This window comes from Danio aesculapii, chromosome 4 (genome assembly GCF_903798145.1).
Source record: "Danio aesculapii chromosome 4, fDanAes4.1, whole genome shotgun sequence".
NCBI lineage: Eukaryota > Metazoa > Chordata > Actinopteri > Cypriniformes > Danionidae > Danio > Danio aesculapii.
Genome location: NC_079438.1, coordinates 58,087,589 through 58,113,948, shown reverse-complemented (window position 1 = coordinate 58,113,948; position 26,360 = coordinate 58,087,589). Strand labels below are relative to the sequence as shown.

At 33.5% G+C, this 26,360-nt stretch overlaps 3 protein-coding genes across 3 annotated transcripts; all 3 read right to left on the bottom strand.

Annotated features, from left to right (window-relative positions):
- Positions 1 to 1,962: 1,962 nt before the first annotated feature.
- Positions 1,963 to 8,061, bottom strand: ube2nb (ubiquitin-conjugating enzyme E2Nb). The gene is made up of 4 exons (XM_056456243.1): positions 7,952 to 8,061; positions 6,532 to 6,778; positions 4,861 to 5,001; positions 1,963 to 2,735 (listed from the first exon to the last, which is right to left on the bottom strand). The coding sequence occupies exons 1-4, from the start codon at positions 7,979 to 7,981 to the stop codon at positions 2,689 to 2,691; spliced, it is 465 nt and encodes a 154-aa protein (XP_056312218.1). The 5' UTR covers positions 7,982 to 8,061; the 3' UTR covers positions 1,963 to 2,688.
- A 1,794-nt stretch (positions 8,062 to 9,855) lies between these two features.
- mrpl42 (mitochondrial ribosomal protein L42) lies at positions 9,856 to 12,288 on the bottom strand. Its single transcript, XM_056455149.1, has 5 exons — positions 12,188 to 12,288; positions 11,922 to 11,982; positions 10,339 to 10,423; positions 10,077 to 10,240; positions 9,856 to 9,980 (listed from the first exon to the last, which is right to left on the bottom strand). Exons 1-5 carry the CDS (start codon positions 12,264 to 12,266, stop codon positions 9,935 to 9,937), a joined length of 435 nt encoding a protein of 144 aa, XP_056311124.1. The 5' UTR covers positions 12,267 to 12,288; the 3' UTR covers positions 9,856 to 9,934.
- A 1,845-nt stretch (positions 12,289 to 14,133) lies between these two features.
- On the bottom strand, positions 14,134 to 24,841 carry pwp1 (PWP1 homolog, endonuclein). The gene is made up of 15 exons (XM_056456242.1): positions 24,684 to 24,841; positions 24,533 to 24,591; positions 23,713 to 23,897; positions 21,350 to 21,435; positions 21,172 to 21,268; positions 20,258 to 20,368; positions 18,435 to 18,565; positions 17,700 to 17,764; positions 17,180 to 17,276; positions 16,948 to 17,009; positions 16,721 to 16,832; positions 16,560 to 16,650; positions 14,915 to 15,036; positions 14,658 to 14,763; positions 14,134 to 14,587 (listed from the first exon to the last, which is right to left on the bottom strand). The coding sequence occupies exons 1-15, from the start codon at positions 24,747 to 24,749 to the stop codon at positions 14,505 to 14,507; spliced, it is 1,473 nt and encodes a 490-aa protein (XP_056312217.1). The 5' UTR covers positions 24,750 to 24,841; the 3' UTR covers positions 14,134 to 14,504.
- Positions 24,842 to 26,360: the final 1,519 nt, after the last annotated feature.

Here is a 26,360-nt window from a genome sequence, read left to right as displayed (position 1 = left end):
CGTCCCGCAGACAGACACAAACACAGCGGATGGAGAAATGTGTCCTCGCTGCAGAAAAAGTTCAACTGCAGCGCTGCTACAGAGACAGTTACATAATCCAGAAGCAAGTCATGTGGAACAGGAGAGAGATAAGAGAGATGAGAGGCACGCCGTCCTGCAGTTCTCAGAGAGCTCCATTCACAAATCCAGCAGTGAAGTTCTGGCAGAGGTCACTGCGGCTCAAATAAATACAAAAAATGAGAAAATCTGGGATTTAATGTCCTATTTTAGCATGTGAAAAAGATATTACTGGAAATGGCTAAAGCACAGACCTCACGTTACTCTTTTGAAGAGCAGACATTAAATGTATGTAGTCAGAAATTATTTATTTTAAATTTTGGGAGAGATTAAAGATTATTTTAATCACAGAATAAGCCTTAAAATCTCACAATTCTGCATTTTTTTCCTTTTGCAATTCTGAGTTTATCATACATTTTCAATTATTTCATTTGTGCTCGAGTCAATTAAATGTGAAATCTTAAAGCCATTACTTGAAATGTCTAAAATATACACTTAATATTCAATTGTTTTAAATTTGCAGAGAGATTTAAGTTTACATCTCTACTTTTAAATGATTTCATATTTGCATGAGTCACATTTAACTTTGACATATTTTTGCACAATGTAAATGAATGCAGTATTAGCACACAGACACAGACCTGTTTACACTGTTTAAGAGCAGACATTAAATGTAAAGTTAAAGGATATTTTTAATTTGAGAGGAATTAAAGAAAGCTTATTTTCACAACTGAATAAAATACAATGCTGACCTTATTTCTTTCCTGTGTGATATATATATATATATATATAAATAAAGTTTACATAAACGGACTAAGCCAAAAAGAAAATAAATGAATTAATGAATGTTTACAAGCCACAATCAACTTATAAATATTGTTTTGCACAAAGTAAATGACTGCAATATTAGTATGTTAAAAGCCATTACTGGAAACGGCTAAAATACTGACCTCTCTACTGAAGAGAAGTTTAATGTACAGATCCAAATTATTTACTTTAAATTTGAAAGAAATGTAAAAAACATATTTCTGCCCTGGAATAAAAGTTTTATATCACAGTTCTGACCACTTTTGTTTTGTAATTCTGAGTTTATTTCTCATATTTCGAATAAAAAAACTCTTGCTGCATTAAACGTTTTAACTGAATCAAATGAACTTTTCTAGTCATCTCAACTCAATCAGTCAAGCTAACTAAAGATTTTAAGTTCAACTTTGTATAACTTAAATTTTGTTGAAACCGTATTAAAATAAGTTTATGCAACAATATTTGTTGTCTTTGGTATTACATTTAAATGTCACAATAACCTTTAACGTTTACTTTTTGCACAATGTAAATGATTGCAAGATAAACTCCACATCTAAATATAAAAAGCCAAAATTGTGAAATATGCAATATATGTCTGCCGGATAAAAAGCTTTAATTATATGATCTATTAAAATCAATTAGGTGGCACGGTGGTTAGCACTGTGGCCTCACAGTAAGAAAGTTACTAGTTTGAGCCTCGGCTGGGCCAGTGTGCATTTCTGTGTGGAGTTTGCATGTTCTCCCCGTGTTGGTGTGGGTGTCCTCCGGATGCTCCGGTTTCCCCCACAGTCCAAACACATGCGCTATAGGGGAACTGAATAAACTAAATTGGCCGTAGTGTAATAGTGCGTGAATGTGAGTGTGTATGGGTGTTTCCCAGTGCTGGGTTGCAATTGGAAGGGCAAAAACATATGCAGGAACACTTGGCGGTTCATTCCGCTGTGGTGACCCTTGATAAATAAAGAGACTAAGTCGAAGGAAAATGAATGAATTAAAAACAATAGTATCTGAAGTAAACTTGCAATCTATGTTGGAAACAATCTTCCAAAACAATCAAAGCTCTTCAAATAAATCCTCAGAAATAAGGAGAACAAACCAAAATAACATAACAAAAAATATTTTTACTAAAACTGAACATTTACAGATTCAATTTTCCCAGACGATTCGTACAGATTCCACTCCAGCCGAAACACAAACCACACACAGTCATACACAAGCTTTGTTTGCAATACAACGACATCAGAGCAGGTTCTGTCAGATAGGACATGATTTAGACATGCTTTTAATCAACTGAAGAGTTTCACAGGAAAGAAAAAGTAAAAAAAGAAATAATAATAATAATAATAATAATAATAATAATAATAATAATTCACATCATTTTGTCCCTGACCAAGAAGCAGCATAAATGCAGCCCACGTTTAACCTGCCCTCCCTCTACACCCAATAACATAAAAAAACCAAACAAACCATTACACCTGGAGCCTACAACCTGTTTCCAGTGAAATTCACTGCGGTAATGACTGTAATAGAGACTGCACTACACATTCTGACAGGGTCCAGTGTAGTGACCACGCAAGGGATGCTGGGAAATCCCCCAGGCCATCACCACACGTCATTATCCTGGTTAAAGCATACAGTGGAGCAAACATCAGCTCTGAACCAGGAACACACCAACACTCACCCCATTGGCTGCAGTAGATGCTTTTGAATCGTGTATTATTTTATCGTTTACGTTTTTATTTTGTCTGAGAAAGTGTCCTTTAAATGCAAAAGAAGACAGGAGGAGATTGTTCCACTTCTCTCACTTGATGCCACCTCTTCTTCTTTCTAAACTTCAATGTTGTTGCCAGCATAAAGCCTGGTCCATGTTCGGGCTGCAAGAGAGAGAGAGAGAATCTCAAATATGCAATAAGATGAAGTCAAAATGATTCAACCTCCTGTGATTTTTTTTATTTCAGCACATATTTCCCAAACAATGTTGAACAGATTTGTCACAGTATTTCCTATAATATTTGTTCTTCTGGAGAAAGTCTTGATTTGACTAGAATAAAAGCAGTTTCAATTAAAAATAAATAAATAAATAAATGAACATTTTAAGGTCAATATTATTAGCCCCCTTAACCTCCTAGGGCTTGAGTGGACAGCACATTTTAGCTCTTAAGTGGCTATTTAAAATACATTGAATGTTTTATATTTTGTTACAGACATTCAGTGTCATCCTGCAACTGTTTTGCAGCATATGAAATGTCCCAAACACTGTTTTTAACTGTCTAAAATGGGAAAAAATTTTGTTTTTACTCTCTGATAGTCAAAGCAAGTTACAAAAAAATATATCTATGTTTATTATGTTATTAATCTAAGTTAAATATGCATTAAAAACAGTCAGGAAAAAGTGTTTTATGTCAATTCGGACCACGAGTCCACATATATGGACATCATTTTTCTCTAAAAGTACATCATATCAACAGATGATGCTTAGATTTTTATTCTAATTAGGTTCCAATAAGCCCAAATAGCGAAGAGAAATAAAAAATGCATGTAAAAATACACCACAGGCCTTAAGAGGATAAGTAATATACGTTTTTCAGATGACTTGCCTAATTACTTCAACCTAATTACATTTTTTTTTTCCACGACTCCCCTCTCCACATGTAAACACACACACTTACACATCTGCATCTGTCACTGTGTAACATTGGACTGCTAGTTACTTACAAGGTTTTTGCACTATACACTGCTGGCATCTGCACATCTCCGGTTTGCACTTCTTGCCATGTGTCATTAATTGTAATTGTACTGTATACAATTTTTATTTTTACCTATTTTTTTTTTAGATTATTTGTGCAATTGTATTTATTGTCATTTTTTTGTCTTTAAAATTCTACCTTTTTTATAAATATTATCTGTTATGCACCTAGGGTCTGAGAGTAATGCAGTTTCAACTCTCTGTATGTCATGTACATGTGGTTGAACTGCAAATAAAGCTGACTTTGACTTAACCTAGTTAAGCCTTTAAATGTCACTTTAAGCTGAATACTAGTATCTTGAAGAATATCTAGTCTAATATTATTTACTGTCATCATGGCAAAGATAAAATAAATCAGTTATTAGAAATGAGTTATTAAAGCTATTATGATTAGAAATGTTGAAAAAATTCTCTCTGTTAAACAGAAAATTGTAAAGTATTAAACAGGAGTGATGATAATTCTGTAAATATAAATATACTGTAATATATAAATAATACTGTTTGTGTGTGTGTGTGTATATATATATATATATATTTATATATATATATATATGAAATAAATATATACTATATATATATATATATATATATATATATATATATATATATATATATATATATATATATATATATATATATATATATATATATACTACTAATATATATTTATGTTGCAATCTGCATTGTTTGAGCTGTCCCTTTATCTTTCTCTAAAGCTGATAGTATTCTGTGTAAAGATTAGGAAGCATGACATCAAGTGCAATGATTCTACATTTATTTTTCAACCTAATATTTTGTTATTTGCATAACAATGTCTAAACTACAATTTTGAATGTTTTGTACAAGACACTGTCTTACAATCTCTCCATATCTAAAAACCCCAATGCAAACCATGAAGTGTGCTTCACACAGGTGAGTGGGTTTAACAAACCACCTGTAGAAAAAAAACACTCTTCTCTCTATGAAAATAAAACACCCGCCTCCTAATCAAGTACTTAATTCTCAGAGTACTAACAGTTCCTTTGTATAATTATCACTTGTTGTTCAGATCTAATCACTGTCTTTCCACTGCCCCTATAGCTGTTGTGTGTTGAGCACACTAGCGCCGTTGTCCTGTGGCTGTCATCACATCATCCAAGTGAACTGGTGGTGGTGTGGTGAGACCCCCCCTCCTTCATGATTGTGAAGCACTTTAGGTGTATGGCCATACATGATAAATGTGCTATATAAATACACTTTACATTAATTCTCACCTGTCTCGATGGCCTGAGCCTCGTTGCTCTTCCACTGTTCGGCTACATCATTGGCCAGCGGATCGTCAGGGTTTGGAGCGCTTAACAGAGCCTGGATAGACAGCAGCACTGTACGGATCTGGAGTGCAGGAGACCATTTATCTACAAGAGAAACAAGAGCTCAATGAGAATAATAACCTTACAGGATTGAGCAAAAGTATTTTTAGCAAACACTGTACAAACTTCCACCATCAGCTCATGGTACATGTCTTTTTGCTCTGAAGTGCTAAACAAATGCGAGTATACCCTAGAAGTTGATAATAATATTTCAAGATAAACACAGGATAAAATAGCTTTATTTTTCATACCTCGTTAAATAAATTGGGATCAATTACGATCATCGGGCTTTCAAATAATGTTTATTTCCAGAACCTTTACTTTCACTGTTCCTCAGAGGTGGAATGATCTTCTAGAGCTTCTAAAACATCTCAAATCTTAAAGAAAAGATCCATGTTGTTTTTTTGATCATAAAACCTAGCATTTAAATTTTATCAATCCATTATTGTAGATACAGAGTGATACTCGTGTAATTCATGTAAGAACTCACTGATTTACATGAATCAGAATATTTTTTGATTAAATAAATGTCAGAAACTATAAATACATTCAGAGGTCCAAACTGAGCAAACTAATCAGCCTTTCCTTCTCATTCTGACAATATCATATTACATAAGCACTAATAGTCAACATATGTGCAAACTTCTTACATATTCTATCTGTCAAAAGGTAATATTAATATATACTATATATTTGATATTGTTTCATTTATCTGTCTTATAGATGTAAAGATAACAGTGACATGTTTTAGATATATTTTAAGATAAAACACTGGACTAAATAAAGTATTTCCACATGGAAATAATGAGCGCTTCCCTCGTCCACATTAGTCCTACGTCATTTAAAAGAAATTAGGATCAATTATGATGTTCAGGCTTTTAAATGATGTTTATTTCCAGAACCTTTACTTTCTCTGTTCCTCAGCGGTGGACTGAATTTTCCAGAGCATCTAAAACATCTTGAATCTTAAGAGACAGATTTATTAGTTCATTTGTTGTATTTAATTACACCATATAATATAACAATTAGCACTAAAAGCCAACTTATGTGCGAACTTTTTATATATACAGAATATATACAGGAGTCAGAGAGTGAAATTCAATACCTTTTACCATACATTTGAAGACCTTATAACCACTTTAGGTTTCAACTGGAAACACTGGTAAGATTTTAAATTACAGTAAATTTACTAAACATTAATGTAGGTAATTAATCCAAAACTAAAACATTACTCATATACTGAATACAAATCTATTAAACCTAGCTAATTCAGCAGGTTGGCGACAATAGAGCTGCCGAAATAATGGTGTTGCCTTGGTAACTGCAGTAAACAAAGCAGCATGATGTCAAATCTAGCATGATTTTATTGATTTCATAAACTACACAGCATTTTGATATTCCTGATATAACACTTAATACCTTGCAAAATAGCACTAAAGACTTTTTAATACCTTTTAAGACCCCGCAGACACCCTGATATACTGTCTGTCTGTCTAAAGATCCCATATTTTACTTTTCTATATCTATATCTGGCTTTACAGAGTGAGCTGGTCTAAATTAACACACATTAATCACCTTTAAGGATGTCCAGACAGATCCTGCCCAGTTTGTCCACATTGGGATGGTAGATTTTGGTCATAAATCGGACCTTTGGAGCCGCCATGGGATACTCCTCCGGGAGGAACAGCTCCAGTTTGAAAGTTCCGCCCTCAAATGGTGAATCCTGCGGACCAGCGATGACCACATGGAAATAACGAGCGTTCCCCTCATCCGGCTCTGCTTTGATTCCCGGCACAGGCTCGGCCAACAAGCGCTGCGTCTCCTGAACAAATACATGCAGGAGGGAAAACAGTGCATGGAGATGAGTTTGTTTCACAGAAATCAGCTGATTTAAAGTGTTTGCCTATTTTTTTGAAATATTAAAATCTATTTATTTACAATCCACTATATATATATATGGTAGTGTGTCTTTTTCTGGTGAGCTGATAATCACACTTCATAAACAAGTCTGCAGAAACACTTTGACTGACATTCTCTCTTTGTACGTGTCATCAGAGGGGGAAAGCCCCGCCCACTAGTGATTATCTCACCCTCATTAGCATAGGACATCAGTCTTGTTTTTATATGTACCACTATGCTGACTCACAGGCATTTGTAGCTCCGCCCTCTTTTAAAAGGAGCACAATCTCATTTGAATTTAAAGCGACAGGATCAAAGCCTAAAGGGTCAGTTTCAGAGCATTAGAAAACATGATCTGTGTGGTATTTTGAGCTGATATTTCACATTCACACTCACCCTTTAAATAATGGACAAACAATCATAGAAAAAAAGGATTACATTTTATTACTGTAATAATAAATAAACCAGGCCTCAAATGACACGTCAAAACAAAATGAACTGTGGATGGTCATATTAAGTGTCAACCATACTGTCACTTCCGGTCTTGGTGGGCAGTTTTTAGCTGCAGTGTGAATCAGATATGATCATAATAATAATTCACGCTATGAAATATTAGGATAACAAACACAAGCTAAGCACTGATTGAATAACCATATGTTGACTCTCAGTGCAGTTCAACGCACGCCCTGTTGGCATGTACACTCTCTTGCATGATTACTGCATGCATGGCTCTCAGTATCTCATCATCATGCTTGTTTGTCCGGCGTTTATTGTAATTCCTGCATCTGTAAACATGCTTATGTCTCCTGCAGATGCTCAAACACACCCAGACCATCATCAACTGACAGAAATGCACCTCTGCTGGCTTAGATTACAAAGCAAACACATCTGCTACACAAAACACATCTTTATACTAAGCTTAATTCCAGGTTTGTTCTGAAATGTTGATGTTTTACAGAGTGAGCGCGGGGAGACTCCCTGCAGGGCCAGCAGCAGAAGCAGCACGTGCCATTTTCCTGATTTCTAACGCATCATTTACGCAGTTTATAGTAATACTTCAACAGATCGGATAAGAGAAACCTTACAGGAGTTATACCTTAATAATCCTGCGCGGCAATCCAGCCATCTCGTTTTATTAATGCGGTTTGCACCGTGGCCCGCTCCCTGCTCCTCGCGTTGAGGTTGACAGCGCATGCGCGTAAGTCTTCCGGTAAAAAACGTGATCATTCGCTCCAGCGGGGGTTTCTGGGAAATGTAGGAGAAAGCGAGTTAACTTTGTCTGCGCTCTGCAATCTTATTCACAAATTACTCGGTGCTATATATAATGTTGTTATGTTTAATTATTATGTTTATATTTAAATACCACATGCACATTGCACTGTATTTGTCCTCTCTGTTTTTAATACTATTGTTATTAATTTCTATAGTTTTTCTATTTATGTTTACGCTGTTTTTTTGTACTGGAAGCTCATATTGTAGTGATAAATTACTTGCAATAAAGCTATTTCTAGTTTATGATTTATTTCTTCTACATCTGTTATTATTTTTAAGGCTTTTTATATTAAAAAATTGTGTAAAAAGTTCATAGATTAGTGTGTATAAAATGTAGACATTTATTTTCTTTTCAGGTTAGTGCCTTTATTAATCAGGGGACAGTCCCACAGCCACAGTGGAATGAACCGCCAACTTATCTAGCATATTTTATGCAGTGCATGCCCATCCAGCCGAAAACAACACTGGGAAAAACCCACACACACATTCACTACGGTCAATTTAGCTTTTTCAATTCCCCTATAGCACATGTGTTTGGACTGTGGGGGAAACCGGAGCACCCAGAGGAAACCCACACGAACACGGGGAGAACATGCAAACTCCACACAGAAATGCCAACTGACCCAGCCCGGGTGACCTTCTTGCTGTGAGGCGATGAAATGTAGACATATATCTATATAAATAGACTTGCTTTGGTTAAGAGGGTATTAATCATCTCAACTTAGATAAAACAGTATACTGACTTCACATTTCATTTTAAATGCTAAGCTGAGACAATTAAAATGTGAGTGACACAAGCAAATATTCATCCAATCACTCATTTTCATCCGCTTTTCCAGGGCCGGGTCGCGGGGGCAGCAGTCTTAGGAGATAACCCCAGACTTCCCTCTCCCCAGACACTTCCTTCAGCTCCTCTGGGGGGGATCCCGAGGCGTTTCCAGGCCAGCCGAGAAACACAGTCTCTCCAGTGTGTCCTGGGTCTTCTCAGACGTCTCCTCCTGGTGAGACATGCCTGGAAAACCTCCCTAGGTAGGCGTCCAGGAGGCATCCAAAACAGATGCCCGAGCCACCTCAGCTGACTTCTCTGGATGTGGAGGAGCAGCGGCTCTACTCTGAGCTCCTCACCTTATCTATAAGGATATAGATGCCACTCTGCGAAGGAAACTCATTTCGGCCGCTTGTATCCGAGATCTTGTACCCAAAGCTCATGACCATAGGTGAGTGTAGGAACGTAGATTGACCAGTAAATCGAAAGCTTTGCCTTTACAACAATGGACCGGTACATCAACCGCATTACTGCTGCACCGATCCATCTGTCAATCTCACGCTCCATCCTTCCCTCACTTGTGAAACCCCAAGATAGTTGAACTCCTACACCTGGTGGGACCATCCTTCTGTCGGCTCACCACCTTAAATATTAGGTTATGTTTATATTTTTAAATAGCAAATCTTTCTAAAAATGTAAAATTCTCCTGAAATCATATTATTATTATTACTAATATAATATCATGATACTTTCTTTTCTCAATGTAGAGTTCCAGCAGTTTAATTTATTTTAAAACAGCTCTTAAACATACTTTATTATTATTTCCAGTAGTTATTTTAATACATCAGTTTAAGCAACATGAAAACTACAGGCTGAAATTAAAAAATATAAATGTTTTTAAATATTTAATGCTTTTTTTAATGGTGTTTAATTGATCATGAACAAATGATATTACACAGATCTCTGCAGCAACAGCTAAACAAAGGGTTTATTGAGTCAGTACATGTACAAGAATACAGAAATACACAATCAAATCCAGATCTATCGGTCTTTAGGTGGATTTAGTTTCCTGCGTCTGCTGTGAAATCTGTCAGAGAAAGAGAAAACACAAACCATTCAATAAGCACATCACTTGAAACAGCAAAATGTTTATATTTTAGTATTGTACAGACTGAAAACTTACTGTCCAACAGGGTACCAGCGGTGTTTGGTTGTGTAAAACATCTTACTGAGTTCTTCAATAGTCGGAGCCTTTTTGTCTGTCATAACAGCTTTGCTGAGTCTGTCTTTGAGCACTTGTTCATGTGTTTCTGCATGACCGCTGATGGCGTCTGGTCTGACGATAGGCTAAAACAAGACACAAACATCAGTGTGAAGACTTTCACATAATTCTGCACATGCGTGAAGATTGATTTGTTTAAAATAAAATAGATTTACACAAGCACCTGCGTGAGCTCATAGGGAACGTCGTCTGTCGGATGAAAACATACTATTGTGTTTCCATCAGATGTCACGGCGATTTCCACATTGCTATATAAAAGTAGTAACACATTTTAATGCATGCATATTTATGCATTACACATTCACTGAGTTTTTGTCTTGTTTCTAGTCCAAATATCTAAAAATTCTTATTGAAAAGTAAAAATATAGTGTTGTTTTCAGAAATATGTAAAAAAAATTAAGTGAGTTTTTCCTTAAAACAAGCTAAATAATCTGCCAATGGACTAAGCAAAGTAATCTATTGGTTTTCAGCTTGAAATCATATTAATTTGCTAGTTTTAAGAGAAAAACTCGCTTAATTTTAATGCATTATTCCTAAAAAACAACACTATATTTCCAAGTAAGACGAGCATATTTTTGCAGCGTGTTATTTATGCTCAAAAACACAACCACAACAACAGTAATACCTGGAATGTCCTGACAAGCTTTTCTTAAAGCTATTAATAAAAGTTCTGGAAGCATTAATAGTTTTGTTTAATAGTTTTTTTTGTTTATCTGGCCTTTAAATGTTATTTAAAGTGTAAAAACATATGATCAGAATGTTTAGTTATCATGATTGTTTACACCAATGTGAGAACTAAATAATATTTTTTTTTCTGTATCATTTCTTGTATAACAGGAAGATATATTTGGAAAACACCGTTAATTACAATAGTTATCATTAGATTATTTACATTGGTACCAATAAAGAAAAACAACAACAGAAATCAAAATAAAGATAACTAAAATATCAACAGGTCACATCTGATCTGATGATAGATATAATAGATAAAGAAATTGAGAGTAATGAGGGTAAAATAAAAATGATAACAGTGATTTAATAGATTATACATATTACAAATCATGCAAACTGTATTTGTTTTTAGTGTTTTGTTGTTAAGTGAATCTGGAATTAATCTCTTGCATAAATGCTACAAAAATGAGTTTTGCAATTTGAATATTTATATTTATGAATATAAAATCTAGGGCTACGCGGTGGCGCAGTGGGTTGCATGTTCTCCCCGTGTTTGCGTGGGTTTCCTCTGGGTGCTCTGGTTTCCCCCACAAGTCCAAAGACATGTGGTGCAGGTGAATTGGGTATGCTAAAATTGACCGTAGTGTGTGAATGAGTGTGTATGGGTGTTTCCCAGTGATGGGTTGCAGCTGGAAGGGCATCCGCTACATAAAAAACATATGCTGGATAAGTTGGCGGTTCATTCCGCTGTGGCGACCACTGTTTAAAAAAGGGACTAAGCTGAAAAGAAAATGAATGAATGAAAAATTTACATAAAAATAAAATAAGGTTTATTATAAAGAAGATATTAGAATTTGTATAAAAAATAATTAATTTTGGGTTCACGAAAAAATGCTGTAACATAATCCAAATGTTCTGAGAATGTTTAATTAACGTTCCCATCATGCATCTGAATCATCTCCATCATCTCTCTGTCAGCCTTTCTTTGTGCTCATTTAAATTAAGATGCAAACTGAAATCAGAACATAAACCCGCACAACACATTCATATTTACAGTGTCTGTGCAACACTGACCTGTCGTCGTGAATGGATGAACCTCCAACAGTAGATATGTTGACAGATGACAAAAATAATCCTGATAAAATTAAAAAACAGCAGAAAACAAACACAAACGGTAAACAAAATAGCACAAAATCCCTCGTTAATGCAGTCAGATAATGTCCCAGTGCTGTAGGTTATACAGTACAGCAGTCATTTACTCATATGACCCTGATTACACACATGTACTGTGGCTACATAACAAATAATTTCAGGATAATGAGTTTATCATGACAGCTCACCTCTGAAGGGTTTTATATGTTTACTGGGGTTGACTGAGTTAAACAGGTTTGCTAGTCTGCTGATGTGACCCGACGCCATGCTTTCTGCTAACAGTACCACTATTATGTAGAACGGAAATAAATGTCAAAAACCGGATGTGGGAAGAAAACGAACGCACGTTTTGTGATGTTTTCAGTCTGCAGCGTTGCATTAATCTGTGTTGTTTTTTTGTATACGCGTTTGTTTATAAATCAAATTATCTTGCAAGGTGACTTTAAACTCAGGTATTTTATTGACTTTTAACTTGCGTTGGACATTTTTAGATTTATAGCGCCCTCGCGTGTGGGATACACGCGTTTAATACATTGCGCTACACAGTTACTCCTCCGGGTGGGGGTAGGCAAAGCTGTCAGAACCATTTGAAACAATAGTTTCAAACCATAGTATATATATATATATATATATATATATATATATATATATATATATATATATATATATATATATATATATATATATATATATATATATATATATATATATTGTATCAAACAAATAAATACAAATGTATAAAATGATAACTAATACAAATCAGTTTATGAAAAAGAAGTAAAATATTTTAGTGTACCTGTTAAAGAGTTTAAAATCATATAGAACAAATCTAATTTGTGTTAACAGCAAAACACATATTAAAAACACTGAACACATAATTTATGTAACCTCCTACAGTGAGGGGCGAATCTATTAAGACATTATCGATTCTGATTTCGTCGAAATTGAATCCGCGATTCCTTTTTGACTCATTCTTCTTAAACTCTCTCCGTAGTAAATTGACTAAAGTTATATATAAAACATATATAATAAAAATAAATATATAAAATAAATTAAAATATAAAAACAAACGTTTAAAACGCAGGTGCACTGTAAATATTATCAACACAATAATAATGTCAGATGTGCGTGTTTAGTTTCAACCCTTCAAGATTCAACGAATCGATTCATTTTAGGAGTCGACTCCTTGCATTCGCGACTCGCGTCTGCCCGCAGCAGGTGGAACCAAACGTTGTAACGGCGTTCAGGTAAGCTCACTGTATAAAAGATATTTTGTCGACATATTTCATTGTTTTCGCCTGGATTAAAGAATTTGTAGTGTAAAATGTCTTTTTGCCATCTCAAACGAGCTCCATATTACGTGAAATGCGGACAAAATAAACGAGTCCAAATAACAAATACCAGCGGGTCTTTCCGCGGGTCATTGATAAGTAATATTTACATTAGTTGTATCAGGAAAAAGTCATAACAACCTTAAATGTTATGGGAAAAGTTAATTATTACATGTGTCTTAAACATTGGGATAAAAAAACAAGAATAAGGGTTTAAATACGATTTCTAGAAACGTCCTTTATGAAACTTTGCCTCTACTGTATGTTATTACTGACCGAGTTGAAATATTTTAAACCATAGCAACCATTAGGTGAAACTGTTGACACCACAAGTACATCTTGGTTGAAAGTTTTAATTAAAAAAAAAAAATAACCATGGGAAAGTTAATTGTTATAAACTGTGGTTGTAAACAAATTGAAATCAATATGCCAAAAATATTTATATTGAAATATTACTATAATATAAATGGTTAATTTTTACAAACGTTTAACTTCATTTTAAATAATGTTTATTTTTATAATATCAGTTTTATACATTTATTTTTTTATAGGTGGATATACGTGTTTTCCAATGCTGAAGTGAGTGAAAGTTACTGAGGAGTCGGAGAGTTACAGTCAGGTAAGAAATTATGAAACTCTATAAGTTATACTTTTTAAAGTTGATGAAATAACTAAAACTGATATTTAAAATACATTTTAGACATGTAAAAAACATAAATGAGTAAAACAAACAATCAAAAAATAATTAATAATGATTTAAATTCATTAAAAAGCATTTCTGAATACAAAACAAGACCATAATCTTTGGAATCCATAGTTTTATTTACTGCCATTGCTTAAATAACAGCAATTTCACACTCCCAGAAATGGGAAATCAGCATAAGAATCAATCAAAATTCTTTATACGCTTCCTAAAAAGAGGAAATAAGGAAAGCAAGTCGCAATCTGTAAGCTTAGAAAATACATAAAAATCCCCTCTTTAAGGAAAGCACTGTGTGTTCGCTGTCAGACATCTGATATATACACTATTCATATATCAAATAAACAGTGAGAATCTTGCCGTAACACTCCATCTGATAAATAAGGACTTCTGCCGTTCACGTCATTGATTATGAAGCAGTGGCCTGTGACTCTCAGTCTTCAGTATTTCAGTGTATTGTTGTTTGTTTGATGATTAAGAGACATCCATGTCACTGCTGGATGCTCCAGACACTGTGTTAGCCACCAATCGCTCCCGACTGCCGAAAACCTCCGCAACTAAAAATAAAACTGTTATTAGCAACAAACCATTGTATAAACACACAGATTGACTGCTGGAGATGCATACCGGCAGCCACGTCGCTGATGTCCCAGACGCGCAGCCCTTCCCTTTGTCCTCCAAATGCATAGACGAATGGCAGATCCGGACAGCAGGACCCACAGAATAACACACCCTGACACACACACACACACACATATTAAAGGGAAACTCGTGTGTAATAGGTTTAAACACAGTTATGTGGCAACAGTGTGTGAGTATAACCAGCCTCTAATGCTAAAGCTCAGAAATGAGTCAAACTGTGTGTGTGTGTCGGAGCTACGCACCATCTTCATGTCTCTGGAGTGGATCAGGTTGGGTTTGTTTCCCAAAATGTCCCAGATTTTCACATGTTTGTCAGCTGAACACGTGACCAGACAGCCACGAATCTGACTGCTCAGGTCCATTCCTGCAGATCGGCATCACAGTGTTCAGCATTTCATGTTTTTGTTTTAATTTGGTAAAGTTCTGGTAATTTAGTAGTTTTTTGGTCACTTTATTAGTCTTTAAATACACCTTTTTATCTCAGTAATTGTTAAGTGTAAATGAAAATGAGAAATAAAAATGTTAAATATACACACACACACACACACACACACACACACACACACACACACACACACATATATATATATATATATATATATATATATATATATATATATATATATATATATATATATATATATATATATATATATATATATATATATATATAGTTATACAGTTGAAGTCAGAATTATTAGCCCCCCTGTTTATTTTTTTCTCCCAATTTCTGTAGATTTTCTTCAACACATTTATAATCATAATAGTTTTAATAACTCATTTCTAATCACTGATTTATTTTATCTTTGCCATGTAGACAGTAATTAATATTAGACTAGATATTCTTCAAGACACTTTTATACAGCTTAAAGGCACATTTAAAGGCTTAACTAGGTTAATTAGGTTAACTAGGCAGGTTAGGGTAATTAGGCAAGTTATTGTATAGCGATGGTTTTTTCTGTAGACTATCGAAAAAATATATAGCTTAAAGGGGCTAATAATATTGACCTTAAAATGATTTTTTAAAAATTAAAAACTGCTTTTATTCTTGCCGAAATAAAACAAATAAAACTTTCACCAGAAGAAAAAATATTATCAGACATACTGTGAAAATTTAAACATAATTTGGGAAATATTTAAAAAAGGGAAAAAAAGTTTACATTTAATATATCAAATAAAATAAATAATATAATAATTAGTTTTTAAATGATCTAATAACATTTTCTCAGGCTTGTTATTTTCGTATAATTATTACACATTTATTGTTTGTTTCTATTTGATGTTTTCACTCTTCTTGGCTTATATTAAATATTTGGAGATTTATTTTTAACATAAACCTTTTTTAGTCATTTTAATACTTTCAATTGTTTATCTTGGCTGAATTTAAAAATATAATAATAATAATAATTTCAGTTTAAATTATTGAGGTACTTGAATGGAATTGAAAATAATTGAATAATAATAATAATAATACAAATAATTAAATATAAATTATTAAATTTAAAAAACTAATTTCAAGTAAAAATGTTGGGTTTTAATTTTAGTCACCCATTAAATAATAATTAGATTTAGCCAAATATAATAATTGTTTTTAGCATAACTAATAGACTATTGAACTTTTAAAATCATTTTTTTTGTTTTCCTTTTTATGTTTTATTGTTAATTTTCTTTCTTGTTTTCACATGAATTATTTCATCTGTTTGTCTTTTTCGCTTCTTAAAATTAGTTTTAGTTTATTTTAGTATGTAAACTTGAACTAAACGCAAATGAGAAATGGCAGCTAAAATAATAATAAAGCTTACATTTGATTTAATATTTTATTTTAGTATCTTTGTAAACAGATTATTTTTTATCTAAATCGGTTTAAACCTATCTGAGTGTACAGACCTGACACCTCTTCATCATGAGCTCTCAGTGTGAACACAGGCTTATCAGATCGAGCGTCCAGACAATAAATGAAGCCGTCTTCTGTACTCGCCTGCAAATGCACATCATTAATTATTCATCATTACTTAAGTCCATATGAAATAAATAGTTTAGCCGCTCACCAGGAAGTTACATGGAGAGAAATGGTCCCAGGTGACTCTCTCCACCTGCCCGCTGAAGCGCCAGATTCGGTGGCTGTCTTCTGGACTGCGACAATCGTACAGGATCACAGACCTGTGGCACAAAGCACTCTGATTGGTCAGAATTAGGCCATGCAGTGCTCTGATTGGTCAGACTCAGCCTCTGCTGCGCTTTGATTGGTCAACCAATATTCTACATCATGACCTACTTGTCAAATGATCCACTGATGAGAGTTTGAGCCTCAAACGGGTGAAACTTCAGCGTCTGAACCTGAAATACAAAATTAGTGATACAAAAATTAGCATACAAAATCCTGTTTTCCATTCACTTGATGTACTAAAATTACCTAAATAAAAACTACATGACCATAATTATTATACAACATTATAAAACATCAACAAGATAACAACAATCAGCTTAAAAAACAAAACAAATAGTACCTTATCGGTGTGTTTGGCGAGTGTTGCTGCTGGTTTGCCTTTCTCCAGATCCCACAGTATCACCGTCTCATCGGCAGACGCGCTCGCTAGAACATTCCTGACCCAAAAACACTCCATCAGTTTCTGAGGTTACAGTGCTAGTCAGATTTCAAGATGCTGTTTACAAAAAACTTTTAATAGCCCTGGTCTTTAAGTTTAATGTTAATTTGTGCACATCCACTTAACATGTGGAAACCCGCATAGAAATATAATCAACCTCTGATATGTTATGCTTGGTCTGAACTAAAGTTTATTGCACCGTATTCTCTGGAACTTTCTCAAGACTTGTACATTATGATAGGCTGCCGATGAACTGCATCATAGCTCATTACCACTGTGGGCAAATTTACTATGATAAAAGGTAAAAATATCTAGTCCATTAACACATTTTTAAATTGAAAATAAGTTATTTTGTGTGTGTTTTTATTTATTAACTTGAAATTTAAGAGTCAAAAAGTGCTCATGGAAATGCACGCCTCACCTGACCAGTCTGTTCCAGGACAGGTCCAGCACAGCATCTGTGTGGCCTTCAATGGGCTCTGCAGCCTGAGAAAACCAAAGACCAAAAACAAAACTAAACTTTTGAACACAACAAACACTCGCAAGTTCCTGAGAATCACAGCGCAATGTTCACTCTTGACTGAATACAGCATTTAAACGAGATGAGGCCATTAAAAATAAATGCTGCATCCCAATTCGCATACTATACATCTTGAATAGTATTTAAAAATACAATTAGCGTGTCCCAAACTATGTTATGCTGAAAAAGAATATGCCAAAAGTTCCCAGACACTACAAAAAAAAAAAATACAAAAGAACTAATAATATTAATATGAAAATTAAAGTCATTTCAAACTAATAAAGTACAACTGTATTTCAAAAGAAGCCACAAAAAATTCAATATTTTAATTATGTATGCAAATTAAATAACATTTCTTATTTTCATGTAGTCTAATTTTAAATACCAAAATTAAAAATCATAAAAACTGTAAAAGACAAATAATAAAAATGATAAATAGTTTAATTATGTATGCAATTTCAATACATGTCTTAAGTTCAATTCTAATCTTAAATGCCAAAATTAAAAATGATAAAGACATAAAAAATATGAATATTTACATTTAAAAAACTGTGATGTTAAAATAGCATTTTTTGTATGACATTATGATGTCAAGCGTCAAATATTGTAACGATAATTCAGTTTAACATCGATCACCTTCTTGGTTTTCTTCTTCTTCTTCTTCTCTTTCTTGCTGCCGAGTGAAAAAGCCGGTTCTAGACAGTCAACAACATCTAGATCCCAAACGTCAATCACAGGCGTCATGTTTCCCACGGCTGCGTAATTCCCTGATAAACAACACATCAACATCTGTCCTTTATTATACTTTATTATAAGTAATCAGTGTTTCCTCTAGGATTTTTTCCAGCTGTGGCGGCAGGCCTTTTTTTTTTACACAGATCTACCAACTACCTGTGGCGTTATTTCAATGACAAATGTTGTGAGCGCAGTATTACAAGTCCAGATCGCATTCCTGTAATACGAGCATGCAAATATCTTTGCTTGCGCGCCGATTTCCTCTGTTCGTGCACAAAACTTCTTGTACGCCTTCAACTATATGCTGCTCAAGCGCAGATCTTCTTGTGCGCTCAAATAAACGCTGCTGAAGTGCGATTTAGTGCGTTTATGCAACAAGTATGTCTCCAACATTTATTAGATTTACTTGCTAGGAATATTTATGAATGTCTCCAATAGACCTACAGAGCGGCATTAATGCATCCTGAAGTAAAGTGAAACGGCTATAAACTCCAGCAAGATAAAGTCATAATATTGCAGAGCCCTAGACCTTTGTCTATTAAGTATAATTATGGAAACTGTGTTCATCTTAACTGAAAGCTACATCGTGTTTGCTGGCCTCATGCATCGCGCACCTGTCAATCAGTCAGTCAGCCAGCCAGCAGGTAACTTACAGAAAAGTTCACGCTGTTATAATTCGCTTACCTTTTAGTATGTTTTGGTGCGATTATAACCCGCTATTTAAAAAAAAAGACTGAATGTTTTGAATGGGAAGCTGTAATGTAGCCGTGGAGGGATGAATTTTGGTGTGGCGCCCCGCCATGGACGAATAAATGTAGCGGAAACCATAGTATTATTATATTATTAGATATTATTTGTACTTTACTGATGTCAAACAATAGTTCATGTTTTAAACTCAGCATGACAGGGATGCTCTGACAGTCTTTTCTTCCCTGTTATGATGTACAGTTTACATCAAAATTATTTAATCAATAATTCTGAAAATATTTATGAAGAAAAACTATGAAAACGTATTCGCCCTCATGTGATTTTTTAAAAATATATTTCTCAAGTGAGTTTTAATAGGGAAAGGAAATTTTCAGAGTATTTTCTATTAAAAAAATCTTCTGGAAAAAGTTATTTATTTATTTTTGTTTAGCTGAAATAAAAAAAATGATTTAAAAAAAAAACTATTTTAGGTAAATATTATCAGCCCCTTATAGAAATATATTTTTATTGGCTACAGAACAAACCACTGTTCAATGACTTGCCTAATTAACCTGGTTAAGCCTTTAAATGTCACTTTAAGCTGAATACTAGTGTCTTGAAGAATATTTAGTCAAGTATTATGCCATCATGGCAAAGACAAAAGAAATCCGTTATTAGAAATGAGTTATTAAAACTATTATGTTTAAAACTTTTCTCCATTAAGTTACTATTTTTCAAATTAAGTAATTTCATTGAAGGGCTAATCATTTTGATCTTAAAGGTGTGTAGGCGGAGGCTCGAATTTGTCCACAGAGAATTGAGTGGCTGCCATTGGTTGATTGCTCATGTGATTGACAGGTCAGTCCCATGTCATTGAAGAGCATAAGGAAGTTAATGCATTTGTTTAATGATGTAAACAGATACTTTTTAAATAATAAATACCAAAATATTCTGTGAAAATACATATAAGAACTGGAATTTTTATTAATTCAAGCTGTCCTAAGAAACATTTATACATGTTTGATTAAAAGGCTGACCTTGTTGTTCTTCTGGGTTTGGGTCGAAGTTCAGCCACTCCACACACAGGGGATACGCGGGCAGCAGGATGTCATGGTGCACATATAGAGAGTCTTCTTCTGAATTATACACTGAAAAACACAAACAGTCAATAAATCAATGAACATCCAGAAAAAACTGAATGTACAAAATAAACTGCTTAAAAGAACAAGTGTTGAATAAATATTAAATATGTTTTTGGAAGTTTACTTAAAATTACAATTTAAAATAAAAGTTTTAATGGTTTTATTTGAGGTCAGCTTCATAAAACAGATTACAGAACGCTTTAAAAGCAATTAAAGAATTTGTTAAAGTTGAGAAAATGTACTTTATTCCTCAAATGCTGTTTCTAAATGTGATTCAACAATAATTCCTTTATTAATCAATTATTATTATTTTTCCTTCAGCATGAAGATCAAAGACACAAAAAATGGTTTCTGCATCCAATAATATTTACATAAATTTACATTTAGTCTGCTGTAAATCATAGTAAAATGTATTTATTATAATTATATAATTATAATTAATTATTACTCATAATGTGCAGGAAATAAACTGTTCCCTCTAGGAACTTTGCAGACATTTATGTCGCTTAAAATGACTAATTTTGAACTTTGAACGTTTGACATTATTTGCTTCAATTCTATTTTGCTGTCAAAATGAACAAAAACCTTGCATATTTTTCATTTTTTATCACAAGATTCATTGAAATTGCAATGGTAAGATTAAGAATCAAAATATAAAAAGCAGCCCTGCAGTAATTTTTGATGCTTTTAAAACCCTTTTTTCTTCTTTAATCGACATTTTGCATTATATCATAAAAATCTGTAAACAAAAAAACATTCAAACGATATCAATATTTTAATGATCCCCTCATAAATAAACCAAAGGCTACCATGAATCTCCAGATTGCAGCATTCTTTCTCAGCTCGTCCAGCTAAAATCAGGTTATCAGTGGGTTTAATCTGAAAATCCTCACGCTCGTACTGATCCTACAAATAATAGCACAGGCGCCGGTCAGACACAATACACAGAAAACAGTCACAATTAAAGTGTGTGTGTGTGTTTCTCACAGTGTCTTTGATGGTGACGTAGGGATCCTCTTCATTGGTGCCAAAGACAGTCAATCCTGCTAAACTGTCTCCAAGATTTGATGTAGCTGAATCAGAAAAAAAATGATTTAAATACAATATTAATTAAATATAATAATACTCATATTAATTGAATATAAATGAATAATTGGTAGTGGGCGGAGGCAAATATCACTTTTTGGTGGAACTTTCTGTAGGGCATTATGGGTAATGTAGTTTTTCCTGCATGAATTGCACTATTATTTTTAAAACTGTATTATGATGTTGTTATTTTAAGATTTTTTCTTCAACATTTCTAAACATATTAGTATAATAACTCATTTCTAATAACTGATTTCTTTTATCTTTGCCATGATGACAGCACATAATATTTGACTAGATATTCTTCAAGATACTAGTATTCAGCTTAAAGTGACATTTACAGGCTTTACTAGGGTAATTAGGGTAAAGTTATGGTAATTAGGCAAGTCATTGTATAACAGTGGTTTATTCTGGAGACAATCCAAAACAAATATTGCTTAAGGGGGCTAATAATATTGACCTTAACATGGTTTAAATGAAAATAAATGTGACTGCTAGCCAAAATAAAATAAATAACACTTCCTCCAGAAGAAAAAAAATATTATAGTAAATACTGTGAAAAAGTCCTTTCTCTGTTCAACATCATTTGGGAAATATTTGATGTTGAAAAAGAAAAAACAAGGATAATAATTTTGACTTTAATTGTATTTATATATTGGCGGTGGACGGAGACAAATACAGCTGTTCAGATAGAAGAGATGCAGATTACAAAATGATTCCTCAGTTATTCTTAAAAATCAGATTCTCAATGGAGAAAATTAATGAATATTTAATTCCTAGAACCAGACAGCTGCACCCTATTGGTCAGAAAAACAGACAGTCCCGCCCCCAAACTCTAATAGTTTTTATTATTATCAAACTCTATTAGTTATCATCAAACACTATCACTTAAGAGATGATAGTGAGACCTTTATGGCCCGTTTCCACTGAGTGGTACGGTACGGTACGGTTCAGTTTGGTACGCTTTTATGGCCGTTTCCACTGTCAAAAAGCGTACCGAACCGAACCGTACCACTTTTTCGGCACCCTTTCGAAAGGGTACCAAACACGAGAAAGGGTACCAAAAGGCGGAGCCACACGGGCAGCTGAACGCTATTGGTTTACAGAGATACGTCATTCGCTTACGCAACAAGCCAGAATGAAAACAAAAAATTGTTTTCATTCTGTTCATGTTCTGTTCATGTTCTGTTCTGTTCATGTTTGAAAAACACGGCGAGAGATTTTAGCGGAATTATAAATACATATAATAACGAGCCATGGTCGACCTGGGCTCAAACAAACCTTGTCATCGTCTTGATAAACAGCCACAAAGCCAAGAAGAAGAGCAGATTTACCCTGTGCCGCGTAGTTTTTTACGAGCCAGTCTGAGGTGCGAGCGGTTTCGCTTTCTTGCTAGCGCTCGTGCGCGTCTAACATTATATCTGAAATAACAAACTTCTTGAGCTGATGATAATAACCTGCGCTTGATTATTGACGAGCTTTTGAAACCCGATCCTGTCAGACACTGACAAACGCGAGAGTGAAGCATGAAGAAACAAAGGAGAAGCCGGAAAAAACGAGCAGATTATTATTCAGCAAACATGAACAAAATGCCATGTATAACTAACTTATTATCTTCACCTTTTGGACTATTATGAACCGGGAATGACGGAATTACTCTCTAACAGAGGCTACATGTGTTGCTGAAGATTACAGACACAGATGAGAGGTTTTCGCTGACTGTAGGCTATATTTTGTGTTGTTTTGAACCTAAATACGGACGAAATGTCTGCTATATGTAGTTCTTCTGTAGTTGGTAACATATCGGAGACTGTAAGGGGCTGTATGTGTTTATATATGTTCATTTATTTAGTTATTTAATATAATTACAGACGTTACAGTAGGCTGTTTCACACTGTCATTGATCTGCAGTTATAATCAACTCATGCTCATTGAAAAGTTAGTAATAAACATTTCTACACAAGTATTTATGTGTGTAAAGCATCTGTTTTGTGAGATGTGCTTCTCATATGATATGTGAGCGACCCCTACAGCTTATTGTAGACATTTCCTTGAGCGAGAATGACGTCGACTGAAACTTTCTGTCATACACCACGCCCACCAAAAGGGTACCCTTGTTAGTGGAAACGCAAGCCTGATAAAGGTGACCCGTACCAGTCAGTGGAAACGAGCCACTATACTTCCATTAAAAATCAGTTTAAAAACATGAAAGATTATGTGTTGATTAATGAATTAAATCACTTATGATAGTGTCCTTCACATACCGATGTCCTCTTCATCATACTTGTCTAGGTCATACTCTGCAAGCTCATCATCTTCCTCATTTCCATCCTCTTTCTTTTTTATTCCTTCTTCAACAGTCGCAGGAGCTGAAGCCTCTTCTTTACTCTCCAGACCACTGACCACACCTTCATCAGCCTCTTCTTCCTCCTCCTCTTCATCGCGATCTCTGGAGAAATCAGAGTTACCCTCCTGAATATATAGACATCATCACACTGGATCCAGTTGGTTTGTATTTGCAGTCAATAGTGCGCTAGCAAAATAAACATTGTACATTTTGATTTCACATGGACCTTAAAGTGCGCATGAACCTGTACTGCATTTTTCCTGTACTGTAAAGCTGAATTTTAAATGAGAAACCAGTGGGCGTGGCTTGGTTTTCTACTGCGAGCTGATTGGATGTTATAAAGTAGGTATTCCATTCGGAAAGATCAGGGAGAAGGGTTTTGGGAGAGGTTTTACAACCTGGCAGACTCCTCCTGCTCACCATTTCTGTTCGTGGTCATAACTGACAGCTAAAGGGGCGTGGTTAAGTATGTTAGCCACGCCCAACACATCAGACTGACGTAATCTGATAATTTAACTGAAAACAAACAGGAAGTGCATTTGCAGATTTCAATTAAAGATAACTATGTTCAATTTAGGGGCAAACTATGTATATTTTGGTCTTAATGATATGCACAGATGAATTGTTTAGCCCAAAACTAACAACGTGAGCTAACAAAACCAATATGGTTAGTTTTATTTTGATTTGACTTGTACTTTAACTGGGGTTTATCTGGCGTCTGAGTTAATAAATCTCACCTTAACTCCTCTTTGGCCTCTGAAATGATGCGCTGCAGCTCTTCTTTGCTCAGCTCCACCTGTGATGTTGATTTTATTCGCATTAAAACCCAAACACGTGTGCAAATCCACAGAAACATGCAGTTTAAACACGATCGCAGAGGACACTCACTTTATCCGGTGTTCCTTTGGCGACTCCCCGCTTCACCCATCCGACACACGTTATTTGAGCGCTCATGACTGATTTGTGTATGTTTATACTGAGAAAATGAGACAACACGAGGATTCTCTAGGATGCAGTCGTCACTGCGGCGCACGGTTATGACGTCACTCCACCGGCCAACGAAAACAAGTAATACGTGATTTTTTTTATTTGATGTTTTAAAAATGCTCTAATGTAAATTAATAATATAAAGAATGACTTGATGTTAGATGTCGATGATGATATTTCATATCGTTAATGTCCTGCTGTAATTTTTGACAATGTCCTAAAGAGAAAAGTAGAGCATGTCAGCAATTTTCTGATTGTTTATATGTTTATGTTTTGTTTTTATTATTCAAATATGCATTTGAAAATTTATTTGATTAATTTCATTGTACAAATTTAGTCATTGTTTACTTTAATCGTCATTATATTATTATTTGTTTATTTATGTATTGTTTATACTATATAAATATTTATTATTTATTTCATTATTTTCATTTTACATTTTTTTCACGTTTACTTCGTTATTATATTATTTTTTATTTATTATTTATTGTATTTATGTACTATTTATACTATATACATGTTTAATTAATTTCATTTCATTTTACAACTTTAGTCATTGTTTATTTTTATCGTTATTATATTATTTATTTATTTTATTATGTATTGGTTGTATTATATAAATATATATTCATTTATTTCATATTACAAATATACTGATTGTTTACTTTTAGCATTATATTATTATTTATTTTTATTTCTATTTATGTATTGTTTATATTATATTTATTTTATGAATTTCATTTGACAAATTTAGTCATAGTTTACTTTTATCATTATATTATAATTAATTTACCATTTATTTTTGTATTTACTTTTATGTATTGATTATATTATATTAATATTATTTGTTTATTTTATAAAATGTTTTGACAAATTTAGTCATAGTTTACTTTTATCATTATATTATAATTTATTCACTATTTATTTTTGTATTTATTTTTATGTATTGATTATATTATATAAATATTTATTTGTTTATTTTATAAATTTTTTAAACAAATTTAGTCATAGTTTACTTTTATCGTTAGTAGCCTATATTATTTATTTATTTATTTTATTTATGAATTGTTTATACCATGTAAATAATATATTTAAAAAAAAATTCATTTGACAAATTTAATTATTGTTTACTTTTATTGTTATAATATTATTATTTATTTTTATTTATAATTTATTTTTTATTTAATCATTTATTTATTTTATTATTTATTTATTATTTTGTTTATTTATTTATTCATTATATTATTATTTTAGTTAGGTAGATAATCTGTTTTTTATTGTTATTTTCTCATTTTCTTTTTTCCCTCTATCCTATTGCTTGTGGATATTATTATTCCTCTGTTCGTGCAATGAACTAATCTCACTTATATATAAAAAAGTCAAAATTGCATAAACAAACAAAAAAAGCTAAAGGAGCATTTTTAAAATTAATTTTATTATTTTTTTATTAGATCACAGAAAATGTTAGTGGAAGAAGCTGAGCAAAAATCTTCCTATTTTTCTTTTTAGATTGCCCTCAGGAAGTTTAATCATGTCTTGTTGAAGTAGTGTTGTAACTTTGATCGTCTGACAAACTGA